General features: G+C 42.0%; 2 protein-coding genes across 2 annotated transcripts in view; one reads left to right on the forward strand and one right to left on the reverse strand.

Annotated features, from left to right (window-relative positions):
- RAP1GDS1 (RAP1, GTP-GDP dissociation stimulator 1) overlaps positions 1-10,983 on the forward strand; it is a 135,081-nt gene extending 124,098 nt beyond the window's left edge. Inside the window, exons 13-17 of the mRNA XM_009327069.1 lie at positions 757-882; positions 1,865-2,004; positions 4,996-5,122; positions 6,449-6,577; positions 10,317-10,983. Coding sequence (XP_009325344.1) covers positions 757-882; positions 1,865-2,004; positions 4,996-5,122; positions 6,449-6,577; positions 10,317-10,444 — 650 coding nt within the window. The 3' untranslated portion in view covers positions 10,445-10,983. The remainder of the gene's footprint in view (positions 1-756; positions 883-1,864; positions 2,005-4,995; positions 5,123-6,448; positions 6,578-10,316) is intronic.
- A 3,287-nt stretch (positions 10,984-14,270) lies between these two features.
- The window catches only part of TSPAN5 (tetraspanin 5), a 43,746-nt gene continuing 38,320 nt past the window's right edge, over positions 14,271-19,696 (reverse strand). The window contains exon 9 of the mRNA XM_009327070.1: positions 14,271-19,602. Coding sequence (XP_009325345.1) covers positions 19,537-19,602 — 66 coding nt within the window. The 3' untranslated portion in view covers positions 14,271-19,536. The remainder of the gene's footprint in view (positions 19,603-19,696) is intronic.

Below are 19,696 nucleotides of genomic sequence, written 5' to 3' on the forward strand. Positions count from 1 at the left end.
GATCATGCATACCTAACTAAACCCGTGCAGCTTTAGTGGTACGCCATTTACTTACCTTTCTCAGGTGAGTAATTCTATTAATGTCCATCAGTCAGCAAGCTTCCCTGTAGCCTATGCTCAAGGATGTCTGCCAGAGACCTACATAAGATTTAATGTATATTGTCATAGAAAAATGAGCAAGTAGTAACTGGCCTCAGTGATGAACTGCTTGTTAAACACTACTTTGAATATGAAATAAGTACTTTTTTCTGAGTACAATATTGGACCGAGTTTGCACCTTACATATATTTCAGAAAGCTCCATGAAAGTGAGACCTTAGACTAGTGGAGGGGACGAAAGAGAGTTGGGAGGGGCAATACAAGGACCGCAGGCTCCAGCCATGTCAGACCACACAATCAGAGAAGTTTCCTCATATTTTGGGTGCGTGTACTAGCCTGGGCTTTGCTTCATGCATTTTGTGGAAGATGCCTTCCCTAGACTAAGGGGGAAAAGTCTAGCCTTCAGTCTGTGTTCAGGCTGAACACTGGAAATTAGATGTGCGTGCTAGGAAAAAGTACTTAATTTCACACCTGTGTCTTAGCAACCGTGACATTTTTCCACAGTGCAGTATTGTCAGCGCACACTCATGTTCCTGAAGTCTGTGTTCACAAGCTATTTTTCAAACTGCATCTGAAAATTTGCTTCGAGACCGTCTTAGAAATAAACTGCATCTTCCAGAAATGTTCTCAAGATCATTCCTGTTCTTTATTCATGCAGTTGTAAATAAGGCTAAGATGCTATCAGCTGGTGTTGCAGAAGCCGTATTGAAATTTCTCAGATCGGAGATGCCCCCTGTTCAATTCAAGCTGCTGGGAACGTTAAGAATGTTAATAGATGCACAAGGTAAAAATAAACTGTTCTCTATGTTAAGTGATTCTCTTTGGTTCAGTCTGTGATACGCTGCCAAGATTCTTACAAGAGGGAAGCAGAGGGGTTTTTAAAATTTTATTCCTGAAGTCTTGGAATAGATCTAATACATATGCAGAGGGAGAATAACGTGGGTTGATTTTTTTTCAGAATTCCTAAACTGACTACCAGGGACCCTCAGAATAGGTGTCAAATGCTTATTTACTTTTGTACTTCAGAACTCTCCTACACTGTCACATTACGAGTATGTATTGAGGCGTGAGTGTTTTAAGCTAGCGCTCCTGTTTTGCTGTTCACTTACTGCATTTCCTGGCTGTACCTAGCTCCTTGGAACAGACTAATGCGCTTGTTAATTGATAAACTGCAATTTCAAAGTGAACAAGCACTTTTTAGTTTAACAGCTTGTTCCAGGATGAGGATCTGTAAAATCAGAAGTCTGCTAAAAAACAAAAGCGTTGATGAGATAAATTAGCCAAGTATTTATTTTGGACTCAGTCCTGCAGATTTTTTCAAAAGATCCATTCTAGCTCTAGCAAAGCTATTAGATATGAAATAGAAATTCATTGAAGAAACTTATGTGACTTATAGTCTATAAAACCTAATCTAACTGACCACAGTGCGCCCCTTCTGGCAGCGGTCCCTGCTGGTTTTAAATTTTTGAGCTAGCTCACCTGGGAGTGTGACATCACCTGTATTCTCCCTACAGTTCATCAATGCACAAGCCTCATTAACTGGGCTGATAATCTAGTTTTTGAAAACAACTTGTGAACGTTTTTCTGTATTTTGACTGGCTTTACTTGCTTCCATGCAGCCTAGACTTTTCCCACTGTTAGTGCAAGCTAGCAAAGTTCCACTCAACAAGCTCCTTCTAGTTAGTAACTTTCAGCTTATTTTTCTAGCGCTTGCTTAAAAAAAGTGACAACTTTTTTGTTGTGTTGTTGGCTCCGGCATCACGTAGCAGAAGCAGCTGAACAGCTGGGCAAAAACGTAAAACTGGTGGAACGATTGGTGGAGTGGTGTGAAGCCAAGGATCACGCGGGTGTGATGGGAGAGTCCAACAGACTACTTTCTGCACTTATACGACACAGCAAATCAAAAGTAAGTTAGTGGTGGAAAAGGTCAGCTTATAAGAACTAAGAGTTACCTCTGCACTGGGTGCTGGTAGCCGAGGCCTCCAGCAGTGTAATCCTTCTAGAGAGCCACGTTGGTTAATTCATGTGCTACATCTCCTCTGCCTCTGGGTCCTGCCAGTCAGACACAAGCAACAGGTTTAAATGCTCACTGGAACTACGTAGTTGAAAAGAAATTGAAACAAAGGAAAACAATTTCAGAGTGGCAGGCCAGTTGAAGGAACGCTGTTAGGACTCACGTGGCGAAGTCTTGACTTGTTTTTATTTGTGTTGTATCCTGTAGAAGTTCAGCGTGCCATATTTTCTACGTTTTAATGATGCTATATTTGAAGAATCATTGCGCTCAATTGTTGCGATCTTGCTGTTTATATAAAATCGAGATCCAGAAATAGTCTGTCCCCCTACTCTTCATACAGCATATTTCAGAGTTTTTAAGATTCTAACAGATCATTAGAAATGATCATTTATTCCAAATTGTAACAGAAGCTTGCTTGTACATGGCAAAAAGTATGACATTCAGAGAAACTGTGGGACGGACAGATGAGTTCTGTCCCTCCCATCGCCTTCGCATCGACCAAATACCTTTACATAAGCAGTCCAAGTCCACAGTCCTTGCTCAGGAGAGTATTAGGCAAAACGTAGCCTTAGAAGGGACAAAAGCATCTCCTCTAGAAACAAGCTGTTTCAGGCTCAGACTTCATTTAGTGTGTTCGCCGATATGAACACAGGCTGCATGACTGAGCTTAAATAGCAAGTGTGATGTGGACAACTCAGACTTCAGCGGTGACCTCTTCATTCACGCATGGCATTTGCAAAGTCAAAAACGTATTGTGGACCTGATCTATACTGAGCCTCTCCAAAAACAAATCAACAGGACTTATGGACATTTAAATCTTTGCTGATTTCTAATGTTACTGTCTCTTTCTCATGCCCATTCTCCATTTTATTTTCAGCCTCTAAAACTGATCAGGTTTCATTTTTTCCGAGTTCTCATTTTTTGTCACCCTCCCCACACAGTCCACAAGATGCACGCGTAGATGGCATACGCCACCACAGATGTGAGTTTTTATCAATACTCTCTACAGGAAAAAAGAATTCAATCCTAAATACAGAGACATTTTTGATGGCATCAAATAGATATTAATATAGAAGTTAACAGACTTACCACAGATGAACTTTTGTGTGGTTTATGTACTCGTAGAGGAAACTTGACTGGAAAGAAAAACGGAGCGGAGAGGGTGGGGTTTTTTAATGCTTTTACTGCCCTCTAGGTTTTGAGTATGAGTACAACTGTATGGTTCTTTACAGCACATTAGATTTGAATTTGGTTTTTAATTTTGAAAGATTTGGGGTAATATTTACAAAGGTGATAGTAGTTTAGCAAACTTACATCTCATTCTAAAAAAATCGAGTAGGTGCTTATGATTTAAGCCACACTAGCACCAAACCCGACTGCTGTCATCTCTTCTGTTTGTTTGGTACTGCCTTTTAGAGGGTGATGTACACCTACAAAATAAAAAATTTTGATGTCAAGGGTGCCGATTGATTCCCAAGGCTTATATAGCCAAAGTTCCACACCAATTCAAATAGAAATTAACAGTTCCCAGATTATTCCATGAAGTCCCCGAACTACTTTGGAGTTTCACCAGAAAAATCACGTAGATGCGTAATAAAACACATCATTGCAAGTAAGGAAAAATATAAAAATACTTACATGCTTGAATGCATTATGTCATTCAGAAAAAATAGGTTTTAAATGTGAAATTCTTGGGTCGTTAAGCTACTGTGCCACTGGCATCTTCAGTATGATTATCTAACAATATTTCAGTTTTCAAGGATTGTGATCATACTGGGTCTGTTTCCTTGCATAAAGAATGTCACTGCATAGCCCGTGCAAGCACTGGAACCTAAGTCATTCTAAACACATGCATCAGTTAATGAGTTTTGGCTTGTGGCTGGAGTTAGAAAGGGATGTGTGCTTTAAATGGAAATTCAACACATTGATTAAAAATTTAAATCAGATTCTTATTTCAAGAAATAACGACTATTTCAAAACTTTGTGCACCCACGGAACAAATAAAAAAATAATAAAAAGCAAACCACATTTCCTTGAACAGTTTCCCTTCAGCATGCCACGTTACCCGATTTTCAGGCAAACATTTTGCAAGTATTTTTGGGACTTGTAATGGTGAAAACATTAGGTGCAAACTCACTTTTTTAATGATAATTAACAAGTCATCAAAGACCTGCAGACACCAGAAGTCTTTATTCATCCTTTGTTACACATATAAGTTGGATCAAATTTTGGAGTTGAAAACAGAATCCCAGTTGCGTATTTTTGAACTGCTTTAAAGCCATTTAACCCACTCAGCATTTTCATTTCAAGTACACCATTTCTGTTACATAGTAAGGTGTAATATTTGTGATCTCACCTCTCTGAACATTTTGAAGAAACTTTGAAAATTCACGGAGAGAGATGAAGGATTTGATAACTTTATTAAAACTATATTCTTGTGTCTCCTTATCCCAAATATATGGTTTGTTGGGTGCTTTTGATAAGCTGCTCAGAACATCACAACGTAAAGAAGGGAAAACTAATCATCTTTGAAGACCAGCTGAGTTCAAACATAACAGGGCGGACTCATTGTTAGGCGACTGATGGCACATCATGAGAACTTGAGTTACACAGTATAACCTGGAAAAGAGTTAGTTATGTGTGTCTTAACTTCATCATGTGGTTAACTGGCTTGGTTTAACAGGTTGTATCTTATAATTGTGGAGTAATAGCAGATAATTCAGAGGCCCACATGTATGTACATTTATGTATAAAGTGATTATATGTGCATAAAGCCAACGAGTATCCTGACCCAAAGATAACATAGCATCCGTGACAGTTTCGTTATTTAATACAGTTTGTATGCAACGCAGAATTTTTTCATTTCTATGTTATTTATTTTAGGATGTAATTAGGACCATCGTACAGAGTGGTGGCATCAAGCATTTAGTAACCATGGCAACCAGTGAACACGTAATAATGCAAAACGAAGCTCTCGTTGCGCTGGCATTAATAGCGGCTTTAGAGTTAGGTGAGTATCCCAGCGGTTAACTCTACCTGTTTTCTTTCCAGTCTGTGCCCAAGAGAAGTTGTAGAGGCAGAGTTGTGCGAGTTTCTTTTGCGATGTAGAAAAGCCTCCTCCTTCCACCTGCCTTTCAGTAGCACGGAAATACATGACAGTTCGTGCAGACATAGGCAGGCAAACGAGTTTGCTGGTAATACAGTGTCTGCTCCGTCATTCTGGTAGGTGATCGTGTGATCTAGAAAGGCCCTCAAACATAAAACTTTCAGATTTTGGGAAAAACGCGAAAGGCTAGCAGTTAAGAAAATGGTACTTTAGAGTGGAGACTGTATGACCTGACTACATTCCTACACTGGAATGGTTAATCCCCTTTTGAGAGGGCTTATCAAAGTAAAGTTTTCACTTCCCTAATTAGTGAGAGCTAGAGAATACACACAGAGGCGGATGATGCCCCAAAAATGTCTTTATTATTATTAAGTTCCACAGAAATAGGTGCAAGAGTTGCCATATGAAGGCAGAGATGATTACGTGTCTTGACCTGCCTTTGTAGTACCTCAGCTTACCAAACAAAAAGGTAAATGCCCAACAGAGGTTTCGTTTATCCTATTTGCTTGCTTATTAACTAAGGTAACGAACTGAACAAGCAACATTACATGTTTTTGCTCTTGATTTCATCTCTTGCCATTGTGTACTAGAGGAATGCTACGTTCAACTTCCAAATTGCTGCCAATGCATCAGGGAATTCTTTTAATTAAAAAGGAAAAATGTCCCTATTCACATGAATTGTCTAACCCTTCTTTGTCTTGTCTTCAGACATTTAAAGGTTTCAAGCCTGAATTCAGTATATAATGGTTCTTAGAAAACTACAGAGGAAATAACTCACGTTCTGATCTTGAAAAGTTTTTCACAGCCTTTACCATGGACCCTGAGTTCCCTCTGCCATGGAATCAAGAGTTACACCACCTGTATTTACTCAGACAAAATTTCCAAAAGGAAATTCAGGCACTGGAAGTCTTGAAAGCTGAAATACTGCAGGTGTTGGCCTAAATCGCTAGAAACCCTGGTGGCTTTTCCATCAGCACGTTTAAGTTTGGATTTTATCATTAAACTGTGATTGTCCTTTCAAGCAGTTAGGCTATTTTACATTTTTATGGCAAAAGCTTGATTCCTACCATCATACCATCTAATACATGCTTCAGCTTTATGCCAATGAGTTATGTACCACAGCACCACTTTTACTACGGTGAGAGATCCATGTTTCAATAAACAGCTAACACGCAGAAGCATCAAAGCAAGCGGCACTTCCAGATTTACAAATTTTCACTTGTATTTCAGTCACTGCTGAAAAGGATCTTGAAAATGCTCAGCTTGTTCAGATTCTACACAGACTGCTCTCAGATGACAGGAGTGCTCCAGAAATAAAATACAACTCCATGGTGCTGATCTGTGCCCTTATAGGATCTGGTGAGTATTCAGGAGGGGCTGCTTTCCTAGGAGATTTATGTGTTTAAACTTAGTTCTCCCTTTTAGCCTGAACATAGAACGCACTCTGAGACTGGTTCTCTGTTCACAATGAATGTACGCAGAAGGGTTCAATTTGCTGTGACGCTTTATTTGTAGTGTTTATTTCTCCTGTCAAGAAAGCAGCTGTTAACTCAGTTTTGGATATCAACTGCAGAAATTGGACTCTGGCTTCTGCAGAATGCAGCTAGCTCAAACTTCAACTGACAGGAGAGAAATGAAAAGCATGTAAAACTGTACAGTATCAGGCTCTCTTTGCAAATATGCAGGTAACAAGAACTTTATTTTCACCTTTAGCTGCAAGTTCCCCATAATTGATGTGTGATGGCTTTTTTTTATTGGTCAACCTAGTCAAGTACAATTCGGTGGAATTTTGCAAGGAGCCTCCTCACTTGTAGTTTTAAATTCCTACAAGAATGGTAGGAAACAAATATACAGGTAATATTTGCAAGGACACACGTGCACACAAATGAGTACTTAGTACAGCACGTAGGCTATAATCCTGCTTTAGGGGGGATCCTCACACTTACCTCGCTAGGAAGAGTCCTTCCCTCAGCAGCCCTCACATGGTCAGCCCACCAGGCACAGCTGTTCATGGTTGCTTTGAAAGATGAGGAGGACACGCTCGAACACATGTCAGTGCTGGACACTGTAAAGTCTAATCTTTCTGAGCTAACCTGCTGCTAAAGGTCAGACTGTTTTGAGCATAGTGTAGCAGGCTATGGTTGGATACTGCAACTTCCCACCTGTGTGTGGGCAAACAAAACAAACAAAAAAGAGGAAGGTATCATGGGGAAATTGGATTTCCAGCTGAGGTTTCGAGAAGTGGCTACGTTTCTTTCATTCAGTTCTTTAAGAAGTATTTACTCTCTGGAAGGAGAGCAAATTTCATTCCATAAAGGTTTCTGAAACCTACAGACAACTGAGATGACAAAGAACTGGATTAAGTACAGAAAGGTGGAAACTCAGAGCCTGTCTGCACACCACTTGCCAAGTGTGAAACATTTGAAGGTTCTCCAGAGATGAGTTTACAGCAATTCAACTGATTAAAAGTATCATAGCCAAGTGTGTGCTGTCTCTCTAAACAAAGCTGCTTTTTTTTTTTTTCCTTAAACAGAGTGCACCATGCCTACTATAAGTGTAACTCTGGTGACCTGTACATCCATGCAAGTAAATGCTGTATTACTGCCATCTTAAAGGAACAAATACTTGGTTTTAGAGCAGTATATACATCTCAATGTACAAAGATTGTGCTCAAAATTTGCTAACAAGCCTCAGCTCCCAGTAAGCATTCACTTTAATGTTAAGACACGTAATTTAGTTGTTACTCACAACCTTCTTGAGCCATTTTGTGCTTGGGATTATCCATCCGTTTTAGAGCAGAAGCCTTTCTGCAGAGGTTCCCCCTCAGCCTCACTGTGATGTTCTTGTGTGTATTCCCACTGCTTCCAACAAAAATAATCATCCTCAGAAATTCTGCCTGACACGTGCATTTTCCCTTCCCTGAGTCTTGTCACCTGCAAGATTGACAGAGTTATTTAAAGTCAAATACCCGTCTCTATTCCACCAGAGTAAGAAGCAGTCTTGTCTTAGGACCTTTTTTTTTTAAAAAAAAAAAAAAAAAACCACACTTATCCAACTGCCAGAGTTCAGTCTGCCACCACACTGTAAGCTTTGCCTAGACGTGAGGCCTCCTAGCCTGCTCCCAGGCTCACAGGAACAGACAGCACATTATTGCAATACGCAGCTGTAAAGTTAAGGCCCAGCACTTGGTTGACCCAGTGTTCAGCCCTGCTTCCTGGGTAAAATTAGTGAGTACGTGAGAGTAACAACTGAGCAACCCTGGCATTAACTTTTTTTTTAAACTATTTTAACCAAGGAGGGGGGATCAAAGAGCCAAGTCTGCTCTTTACACAAGAAAATACTAAAATACCTCTCTCTCCCAGCTCTGTTGCCTTTAACTTACTTTCACCACTGTTTCTACACAGTGAGCATTTGTATTCACGTGTTTCCATATTCTACTGTAAACCGAGCTGCGTAGCCATTTTAAAGGAAGTGACCCCAGTACAGTTCCATAAAGACTAGAAGTGGTTGCACTTGTTTAATTATTGGTAAGTTTAATTTTCCAGTGACTGCTGTTGGTACTATCCTTTGTTACAGGGTATCTGCCATCCCATTTAACCCGATATTGCCAACAGCTGTGTGTTAAGCAGTAAAGAGAGATACATGTGATTTTTGCCATCTGGAAAGTTGCCCTTGCAACTGAGTGAATGGATGGAAAGAGGGGAAAAATGAGGACAATGGAAAATGGAAACACTAACAAAAAAAATTAGCAAAAGCAGAGCATTCATAGCTAGCACAGTCATGTCTGTGTGTGAGGGTCTCCAGGCTCACAGGAATCTGGACGTTAAGCAGAAGGAGTCAGCCACTGTAAAGCGCAGTAAATTCCTGAAATTCAGTTCAGTAACACCTGCTTAAACATGATGATGATGTCTCAGAAGGAGAAAGAGAGCAGGAAGTGCTTACGCAGCACAGCCACCCCAACAGCTTCACTGATGCCACTCTGTATATGCAGGTTCCCAGGTGCACAGCAGTGCGAGAGTTCCCAGCCCTTACACAGTAGGGGTTAAACTGCAAGAAAACTGAGAACATGTGAACAAGAGAGTAGGTAGGAAGGGAAACAAATGCCAAAGTTTGCTATTAAAAAAAAAAACGAATAAAAAAAAAAAAAGTAAATGTGCACAGCATACAGCATAGCTAGCTAATCTGAAACAGATGGCCGGGATTTCTCTGGGGAAGCTCAGGGATTAGGCCCCCAGCAGCACCTGGGAAGCAAAAAACATGTATGTAGGTGTTTGTTGCCAAGTAGGAGTTCACTAGAGTGGCCTGAACAGGGCATGAAACAAAACCAACTGCTTTGGATCTCAGCTGCGAGATGTCTAGAGTACAGGGCTTTGAGAAAACTCATCAAATTTAAAAAACAGTTGCTCAATTTTATGGGTTGTTCCCAACCTTTCCTTATTAATACGAAGGACACTGCCATCCAGGGTCAGAATAGTAAAACAGCATCTCACAGTTCTGAGTAAAACGTAAGTGCTGTTTACATCTGCACCGCACTGAGCCACGCACCATGTGCTGTATTTGTATTGACTTCTGAGCTGAACTGTAAATGGACAGCTAACAGCGACCAGGTGGTGACACATCCATCAAAGAACCATCTCACCCACTTCACACCTCCACACAACCAACCAGAGCTGATTTGATACAGACAGACGATGTAGTGAACCTTTCAAGGCAAGCTGACTTGGTCAGGCTCGTTTAAGGAATACGGCAGAAAAATACTTTCACTAAAATGAGTAAAGTATTTTCACTAAAAAGACTTCCTAAGCATCTGTTTTGGAAGCCAATCCAGGTGGATTTTCTTAACTGCTATGCAGCAGCTTCATCCTTCATCTCTACCTGAAACCTGTGGAGCCTGTGCGTGCCCCAGGCCCTGGAGAGTTTTCTTTCCATCCTCAAAAGCAATTCAAAAAAAGTAAATAAAAGGATTATGTGGACACACACATTTGTGTGCTTATGTGTGTACGGGGTTCAGTAGAAAAGTTTCTCACGCTCGCCAAGCTTTTCTGTTCTTTTGCCGTCTCCTCCAAAGCACCGTTTCTTTTACTGTTTCTTTTTCCAGAACCTCTTCAAAAGGAAGTGCACAGCATGGCGTTTCTAGAAGTCGTATCAAAACTCCGCAGCCACGAGAACAAAACTGTTGCCCAGCAGGCCTCGCTAACAGAGCAGAGACTTGCTGTAGAAAGCTGAGGAAGGTCTTGTTTCCGATGCATCCCATCACAGATTTCACCTTTGTCCTCCGTCCTGCTGCCGCTCCTGCTATGTTTTCCACTGTATCACTCGTGCATGCGTGTAATGTTCCCACACAAATTGATGAACTGCTGTAGGTACCCGTCCAAAAAGGTTTCTACAAATTCATAGGTGGTGTTAACATGAACCTGTCTCCACCCGTAACTGTTCTACTTGTATTCTTGTTGCTTGGGCCACATAGTAGAATGTGCATGTTGTAGTCCTATGATGACGTAGAAGTGGTACTACACAATGAGTCTTTCCTCACGCCCCCTAACTGCGTTACAATGTACTACTAAATTAGGGACAATACAAGATGCAGCAAGTCCAGGCTAGTGTGCTGACTATAGGATTAAGAAGTAAATCTAGCTCCATTTTTGGTGCTTCGGAGATTCAGGTTTGAACGCAATGTACTGCTGCTCATTCACTGGTCTTGCCTATTAATGTCAAACCCGTGGTACCTAGAGGTAACGAATAAAAATTTCAGTGCTCTCACTTTATCCTGGGCTTTGTCCTCTTTTGTATTCACACGCAGAGGCCGCGACTGCACCACCATGCGCTGGTGAGGAGCCCTTTTCTTTCCTTCCTGGCTCCGGCCCCGACGCAGTCGCTGCCTTTCAGTTGAGCAAATACAAAGGAAACAATTCCAACCGCTTTCAGTGCGTACACTCACACAGAGGCACTATGTGGTTTAACAATCGCGCGTTTTAACAGGAACACACTATACAATCCTTATCCCATAAAGCTGTGTGGGTATGAGTGCTCTCAGGCTTGCTTGGGACTGGGTTTTTGTTTGTTGGGGTTTTTTTGCAGATGGATTTTTAAAGGCGGATCTTGCAGCAACTTTTCAACAGAACCCCATCACGTGAGCAACGCTGCATGCAAGTCTTCCTTTTTCTCCTTTCCTAGGTAAAGGAGTTGGGAAATTGCCAGTTTAAGCATCTTCTCTCACAGCTGCTCTTTTGTAGGTTTCTAACATGCCAGCGAGCAAACCAGCAGACAACTCTTTGGCAAAACAGGGAGCAGTTGGGAGAGCAGTTTCCAGCAAGCCAGCGCATGTTATTTTTGACTGTGCGATACCATTGTCTAGCTTGATCAAGCCCACAGTGCACAAAGATCGTAAGACCTATAACATTTTAAAGCGAATTCAGCACTCCCAGCGCTGATGTGCCAGCCTCAGGAGTTTCAGGCTCCTTGTTTATCAGCAGAAGAGGCAAACCCAGAGGCCAAGCACCCATGCGATCCCATGCCACCTGGTTGCAAAAACACTGCTCCTGACCTTCCCAAATTCACTTCCTAGCTCCATGAAACCACGGGCTATCCCGCAGACACCGTGAGGGGAAGATGCCGGTCATGATGGGAAAGGGATTATGTACACAAGCTGGGTATGAAAAGAAACTTGCCTCAAATGGTCAGTTTAAGCTCCAAGACTGTACCAAAACCCAGCGGATGCTGCAGGAGAATTCACACAGCAGAGATTCCACGTCCATTTAATCCAGTGCCAGGAACACACAGAAAAAGCCTCCAATACTAAACTGTACAACAGCCTCTTATTTAAAAATGTATTTGAAAGACATTTGCTAGTAAGAGTGCAATAACGGCACTGACAGAGTGTAGAGCTGTGAACAGACCAGGACCCCGTGCCATCAGGCTCCAAATAAGTTGGAACCTCTGCACCGCTGAACGTAACCAGCATGTTTACCATCACAGTTCATAGTGGACCCACGCGAGCCCAAGTGTTCTCAGGCATGGAAATAATTTCCACTGATTTAAATAGATCCCAAAACACATTTGAAAGACCGGGTATCAATGACTTACCTGGTTCTAGAAGGAGACTATTCCTTTGACATCGGTACAAACTGCAAGTGCTCACACGAGCTGATCATAACCAACAAAGTTGTGACACCGACAAAATTCCCTTTCACCTGGTTGTCTAACTGGACCTCGGGGGGTTAAGCATTAGCCATATCCCTATCACCACATTTTTACTGGGGATACCGCTGTCACAGCAAGCACAAAGGCCAACGCTGATATCCTTCTACTTTCAGATGGTTTCCCTGGATGGAATATCGAGTGACTTACACTTCTAGATAAAATCTGTGCTAAGCCTATACACAGAAGGGAAGTCTGCATAAGGGCAGAGACGGGTGTGTGTCGCAGCAGCAGGAGGTAATTGAAGCGACTGCATCTATCCACAAATGCTGCGCCGTTCTGAGGCATGCTGCAGCCTGCAGGTCATTTCTACGTAGCTGGTAAATCATTTAGCCTCTGAGCCTCTTTTAATAAGAGAAAGGGGATCTAAGGACATTACCGTCACGTGCATTTCACTATTCACTTGACTGAAGTCAACTGAACTGAAATTGCTGGCAAGAGTTCTGATTAGATGCTTAGTAGATTACATCTAAGCAAAGCTCGGCATCTGCTGCTCAGACTATTTTTATGACGGTGATGCCAGACATCGGGCCTTTTCATTCGTCTTCTGCCACAGCAAACCAAGCTAAAACGATCACTGCTGCCACACTACGCAGGGCAGGCAGTACCTCCCTGGTGTGTTACATTTGTCTGCATCTGTATGACTTTTGCAAGACCTCGCATCACACCAGCCAGGAAGATGATAAGCACACGTATGTTTTTACATTTCACAGTGCGGAAATACAAGGAAAAGTTTCACTTGGGGCAAGGCACAAACCCCAACGATATGGGCCTTGGATCCAGAGGACCCATTGGTCAAATGAGACCACGAGTCCCAGAAAAGGTCATTTGTTTCAAAAGTCCTAGAAATGGTAACGGGCCACAACTTCAAGAAACAGGACGCAGGTAGCCACTCCTAGTCTCCCCCTCCGTCATGAAAATGGCTTATCGCAGTGCGTCACATCTATTGCATATTCCGAAGATTTAGGTAGTGCCCTCGACTTTGCTTCTTTTTGGCTGACTTTTGCCCTTCCCCCCCCACACAAGGCCTCCACATTTGCATTCTTATTTTGCCAAATCATCTCCGTACGTTCAGATAAATGTATATGCCTGAAACACGCAACAGGCATTGGACTTCAATTTGGATTTAGAGACATGCTTTTAAATCAGTCACGGTGGTGTTTTGTGGACAAAACTGTAGGTTTGAGATATTGAATTGGATTAACTTGCTCTACAGTTTTTGAAATACTAAAAAACGGGGCTTCCTCCTCCTCTGTCTAAATGAGCACAAGACATCATTACCCATTTTCACCTGCACAATAAAATAAGCCAGCTCTCACTACTTCTGTTTAAGGACACGTTGCGCTGAGAAAAGTGAAACTCCCACCTCCCTTTACAAAAGTTTAATTAAGTCACGACAAATCCCCTTTGTGCTGCTCCCTGCAGAGCAGCAACTCCTGAACACTTCAGGGTCAGTAAAACGATTACGGGGAGAGCTCCGGCAGTTGTACTAACCAGCAGCCACAGCAGCCTGAGGAGCACCAACGACCTGTCGGAAAGAAGCAAAGCATGTTCATTAGCCAGAGACTTCAACAACAGTTGACAGTAGGTACGGGATCTCCTCATGTGGGGATGTGCTCTTCACATATTAGCTTATTATTCATTTAAGGGCAGCCGCTGGCGGCGTGATAATGTGTTTTGTGACTTAATTAGAAAACAATATTCTACGTCATATACAAGAGACTTGGGGATTTATTTCCCCCGTTAGTTTGGGGGAGGGCAGGCAGGGGGTCTTCCCCTGGAGAAATTTTGCATGAACAAATCTTTGTACCGTGAACATTAAGTGCTACATCAAGAGTACGCTTTCACAACATCGTATTTCACGCAATTTTATTTATAAAATTGTAGTTATCTAACAAATTGCATATAAAATGATTTACTTCAAGTAAATACAGAATACTGCACAACTATTAAAACTATTGTATTGTCCATCATAAGTGTATTAAAACATTCCTAAAAAATGCCTCTATTAAAAAACAAAAACCCAAGAACACAAGTAGCATGATCAAGACCACTTTCAATAGCTTAAAATGAATTACCAGGAAGTTGCATTAACTTCCTAAGTAGACTCCAGTTACATCCATTGAGATCAGCATGTGATACAATACCACGGTCTAATGCTAGAGGTGACAAGTAATACATTATGCACCTGATCTACGCTTTTCTCCCAGACTGAAGGTAACCAGTCCGAAATCAGAAAACTAAAGCTCAAGTCAAACTCTACCGGGCATGCAGTTCTGTTATGGCAATACTTTCAATCGGTAAGTGTAGTTGGCTTTTACAATCAATTTTACAACTGACAAAAAAAGGAACACAAGAGAATACATTCGTATAAAAAGGAATGATACGCAAAGGGTAAATGTCGACACCTTGCCGTACACCCCAGGATGAACCAGAGAGAGAGATTCAGTTGGAACTAATCTGGAATATATGTAGCAAAGACGGGGGTCTGAGGCACAAAACCCAAATCCCAATCTCCCCAGAGCTCAAGGTAGTATCAGGTCCATCTCTACTACGTACACAGCGTGAACATGAACACACATATGGATGGAGCTTTTTATTAACATGTTTATATTGCCGAAACACAAAAGACAGCTAGCGGTGCTGCCTGGTGCACGCTAGTAGCCACAACACTTATTTTTATACTGCATGTCAAGGGAGGCAGATTTTTTTTTTTTTCTTTTCTTCAAGTGCCAAAATTTGGTAGCTAATGGATCCAACAGGACAGTTTTATTTTGTTTGCTTTAGACAGTTTCATGACGAATTACAGATATCTGAAAAAGCTTCAGAGAGAAAACAAAAATGGGAGGGAGGAACTGGAACCTTCAGCGGTGCTTGACACCTGTTGAGACCTAATGTCTTTCCTACCTAGGTATTTGCAGGACTGTCATTTCAATGCACCCAAAAGGCACACACAGCAAAAAGGGAAACGGAATCAAAAATTCACACGAGAGTTTCTCTTGTAACCAACATTGTTAATCAGAATCAATTTTACCAAGGGCATCTCTAAAGTAGTAAAAACACAGATTAACATCCAGGACAGTTCTTATAGCACCATGTTTAGTCCTGCCGCAAGCGATGGCAACCTCCCATAACTGGTAGGGGGTGCTGACTCCGACCCTCCATTTTACAGTCTAATGCTGTTCTAATGCCAAGTAGCAAAGGCAAAAGGCAAGGGAGGACCTGCTACGAACCAGAGCCCGAATGGCTGGCCAGGGTTCTACCTCCCTCAGGTGCCTGCTGCACGTCCGCTGGGTAGACACTAGAGGGCAGGCGATTAAAGCACTCCCGCCTCACCTCCAGGGCGAGGTAAAGCCTGGACCACCGCTCGGTTTTCATCAGCAAACTCTCACGGTGGACACCTTTCATACCTATAATAAACACTTTCAGGGTGAAAAGCAGTCATGTGCAAGAATCATTTAATCTGCATGCTACTATTTACATTTCAAACACTATTTACACACCAGAACTACAATTAGCATCTCTCTCAAAGGGGAGAGAAGGCGGCTTTCAGGACAGAGTACACTTGAGCAAGCATCTCCACAGCTTCAAACTCTAAGGGGCACAATCAAAATTATGGATTTGGAAGCAAAGAGATCCTACTGCTACTGAAACAGACACACAGAGACAAATCAAACATTTGTCCATTAGGCTATTAATTTAAAAGGAAAAAAAAAAGAGAGAGATCAAACAACAGAAAGGCCTGTGAACATGGAGAGTATTTAGATAGCAGAGGAGCAAGGATTGTGATGCCCTTTGGCAGGGCTCAGTGGGGAATTTGGAAATGGCTTTAAAGCCAGGGCTACTGCTGAAGCTACCAGACCTCTCGTTAGCAACGCCACCATCCCATACGAATTGCCCAGCAAACAAAGCTGTTTCACACTCCACAAGGGCCGTAAGCCTGATGACAAATTTCTGAACAACTACTGCACATTAAAGATAATTAGACTGACCTCTGAACTCACACCTACCCCACCACCACACCAGGCAGGCTACAAATTGCCAAGAAGTCATACTGCCTACCATATCTTATTGCTTTAGAAAATGAGCCCACGTAGCCAGCAGTTGCGCTCCAGTTGCAGCTCACCTGAAGTTTTCACAAGCTTGCTTGCATTTGGCAGGCTCTGACAATAATAGATTGATTTCCAAGGCCTCCCACAAGCTTTCCAAACTGGACACCTAAGCTGCTGAGTAGCTGCTGATGGGGCATTTCTAGGACATCTTACCTGATCTGTAGACAAAAAATGTGGGATTTAAATGTGCAATATAGACAGCTAATCCTGAACATTCAGTATGCATCCATCAAACAACTGCAAAACTGAGGACAGTAAGAGCATCTCTTGGGAGCGGGGAAGGGGGGGAGGATCAGCATCTGCAGCAATAAAGACAAGCTCTAGAAAAATAAGTTATTTAGTGGTTTTTATAAGAACAGTCAGTCATTCTGGGACTCAGCAGAAGTGTTGCACATTTGTGTGTACACGTGCAAGTAGTGAGAACAAGATTTGCTCACCTCAGAGCATTTACCTTCCTATCAGTCTGACACTGCCAACAGCACGTCCAGCAGACTGGAACTCAAAGAACAGCGTGACAAGACAGAAGGCCAATACAGTACAACTGCAGAAATTCAAGTAGAAGAATGAAGTTGTCTTCAGAAGCCCACAGCAGCAACAGCAGCATTCAAGATCAGTGGCAACAAGGAATGTTTCTGTAATGTAGGCTTTTTTTCTTTTCTTCCAAACCAAAGCGGCTGGGTCACAATCAAGGCTCTTGGGTGGAGGGGTTACTTCCTCAACCACACTTCCCTGACTTCTCCCCGCACCATTTTGTCTCAGTGCAGCAACACTGGTGCTGATGATCTGTCTGTCCTGCTGCTATCAAGCAAAACGGTGTGTCCCTTTGGGGGGAAACAAACACCAGTAACTCCTCAAGTTGAGGAGTGGCTAAGAAAAACGTAACACTGTGGTGAGGTGGAACCAACTTTATTAAGGACAGTGAATTATAATTGCTTTCAAAGGCTTTAAAAAAAAAATTACTCTGAGTCATGGCTGGCCTTTAACAGCAGATACCAAAGGATATGGAGGCTGCCTGATTCAGAGCCAGTCAGTGGGAGTTAACCAGAAGAGGATGAGGTAATGCTCAAAGACAGGAGGACAACAGGACTGTCTGAGGCATCTGTGGAGCACCAGTGTGCCTACCACCAGCCTTCAGAGGGGAAAAACCCACAGCCAACTAAAGCACAGAAAGGCAAGATGTGCAAGGGTACATATACTTACATATTTAAGAGTCCTGGGACCAGAATGGACCTTACTAGGTCATCAGACCAGCCTTCTATCCATCCCGCAGAACAGGGAAGCTTTGAAAGCAACGCATTCCTCTCTTCTACTCCACATACTTCAGTTTAGGAAACTCATCTCAGAAAGATTCTAAGCTCTTACAGAGAGGTGCTACACACCCTTTGCCACTGTCTGACCAAAGCAGGAGCTGAGAGCTCACAGCTTTCAGGACTGGTTCTGCAGATACTGAGAATGGTCATACAACAAGCTAAATTTATACAAAGTGCAATAAAACTACCCAAGCCATGGTCAGGTTTGTAAGTTCACTATTATTAGTGAAGAAGAACAAGTCAAAAACTCTAAGCTGGATGGAGTCTGATCTAATTCTTCTTCCACTATTTGTGCTTTATTCCAAATTCTACTCTCTTTTGTCCAATTCAAAAGAGTCTGTCTCGGCTGATGCTAATACGCGCTTCTATTTTAAAACTTATATTCCATTTCTTCAAGAAAGCTTTTTGTTGCATTTAGAGCAACAAAGGGAGACACATCTCCATAGCAAGGATTTGTTCACTGGAGGTAAGCACTTACTCTGGCAAAAGCTGTTCTCTCCAACTTCCAAGGGGATGGGATATGATCTGTCCATAATCACATGCATTTACCAATAAATAAGTTTGGATTAGACAGTATTAAAACATATGCACAGATTTAAAGCACTGGAGTGTCACGGATTCTTACTCCACAGCTCATGCAAGTAAAAAGAATTAAAGAAAAAAGAAGAAAAGAAAGACCAAAGCCTCAGCTAGGAACAGACCAAGGAATTATCTTAAAAGAAGTTTTGCACAAGTATATCAAAGCACTAATATTAGTGAGGTCCCTAAATACATTAGGTTACACTAAATTCCAGAGAAACAAAAGATTTAGCCATATCAGATACATACGTTTTGTTTTTTAAGTTAATATATAATTCATTCTTTGAATAATACTATTCACTTGGAACCAACATCCACACTGCTTTCATACATTTATACAGTTATATCCCATCCTTGCCTTAAGAGACTAATGTCCTAAGGTATGGCAGCAACCAAAGGTTCTACAACCCTTGTTTGTCAAATATAAAACTCCTTTCCCTTCATACAAGGGTGGAGAAGGAAGAAAGATGTTGATAAAATTAGGCAATTCTCCCTGTGAGCTTGCCGATTCCAACCTCAAAGTACTACAGGGAGACGGTTGGAAACTCGCGTAAAAAAAATTTTCCCTTGTTTTAAAAACAATTTCTTTTACTGTACAATAGATGCATAGAAAGTTGCTTCCCGCTTGATGGGTTTAGGCCTGTAGCTATGTTTAGCTGTGAAAACAAGAAGATTGTTCCTTTACAGAGTGGTGAGGAGAGAGACCATCTCAGGAATATTTGGCAGCTATCGAAGAGCTCATGACACGAAGAATAAACAGCATATCCACAGACTACAACGATGCGACTCTGTCCCACTGAATACACCAATTTAAAAAAAGTGTCCACTTGTTACTCAGGATCAAGAATACAGTAGAGATTCACGGCTCAACAGCTTTCAAACTGGTGGTTTAAAAGAAAAAAATTGTCAGTGAGCAGCAGATTTTAAATAGCCCACTCTTCTCTCCCCCACCCCAAAGAAACACGAGTTCACTGCAATATCAGGAACTTAGACTTGAGACTACTTGGGAGAGAAGGCTTCCCTGTCACCCATGTCCATACAGCTTGGTGTCGGAGCGACACACTGGAGGTTTCAGAGGGTTTCGGTTGTCCAGTGTCTTGTTGTGGTTACTTCAGCAGTTTTACCAGCTGGCTCTGACAGCCTCAATGTCACTAACCAAATTCTGGGCTAAGCATATCCCAAATATCTGGAAGAGACAACAGTTTATTCATTTGGAGCATCGGACAACTCTTTTCACACAGACAAACTCCTTAGGTTATACAGAACTTTGATACGAAAAC

Source organism: Pygoscelis adeliae, unplaced genomic scaffold, assembly GCF_000699105.1.
Source record: "Pygoscelis adeliae isolate BGI_AS28 unplaced genomic scaffold, ASM69910v1 Scaffold87, whole genome shotgun sequence".
Lineage (NCBI taxonomy): Eukaryota > Metazoa > Chordata > Aves > Sphenisciformes > Spheniscidae > Pygoscelis > Pygoscelis adeliae.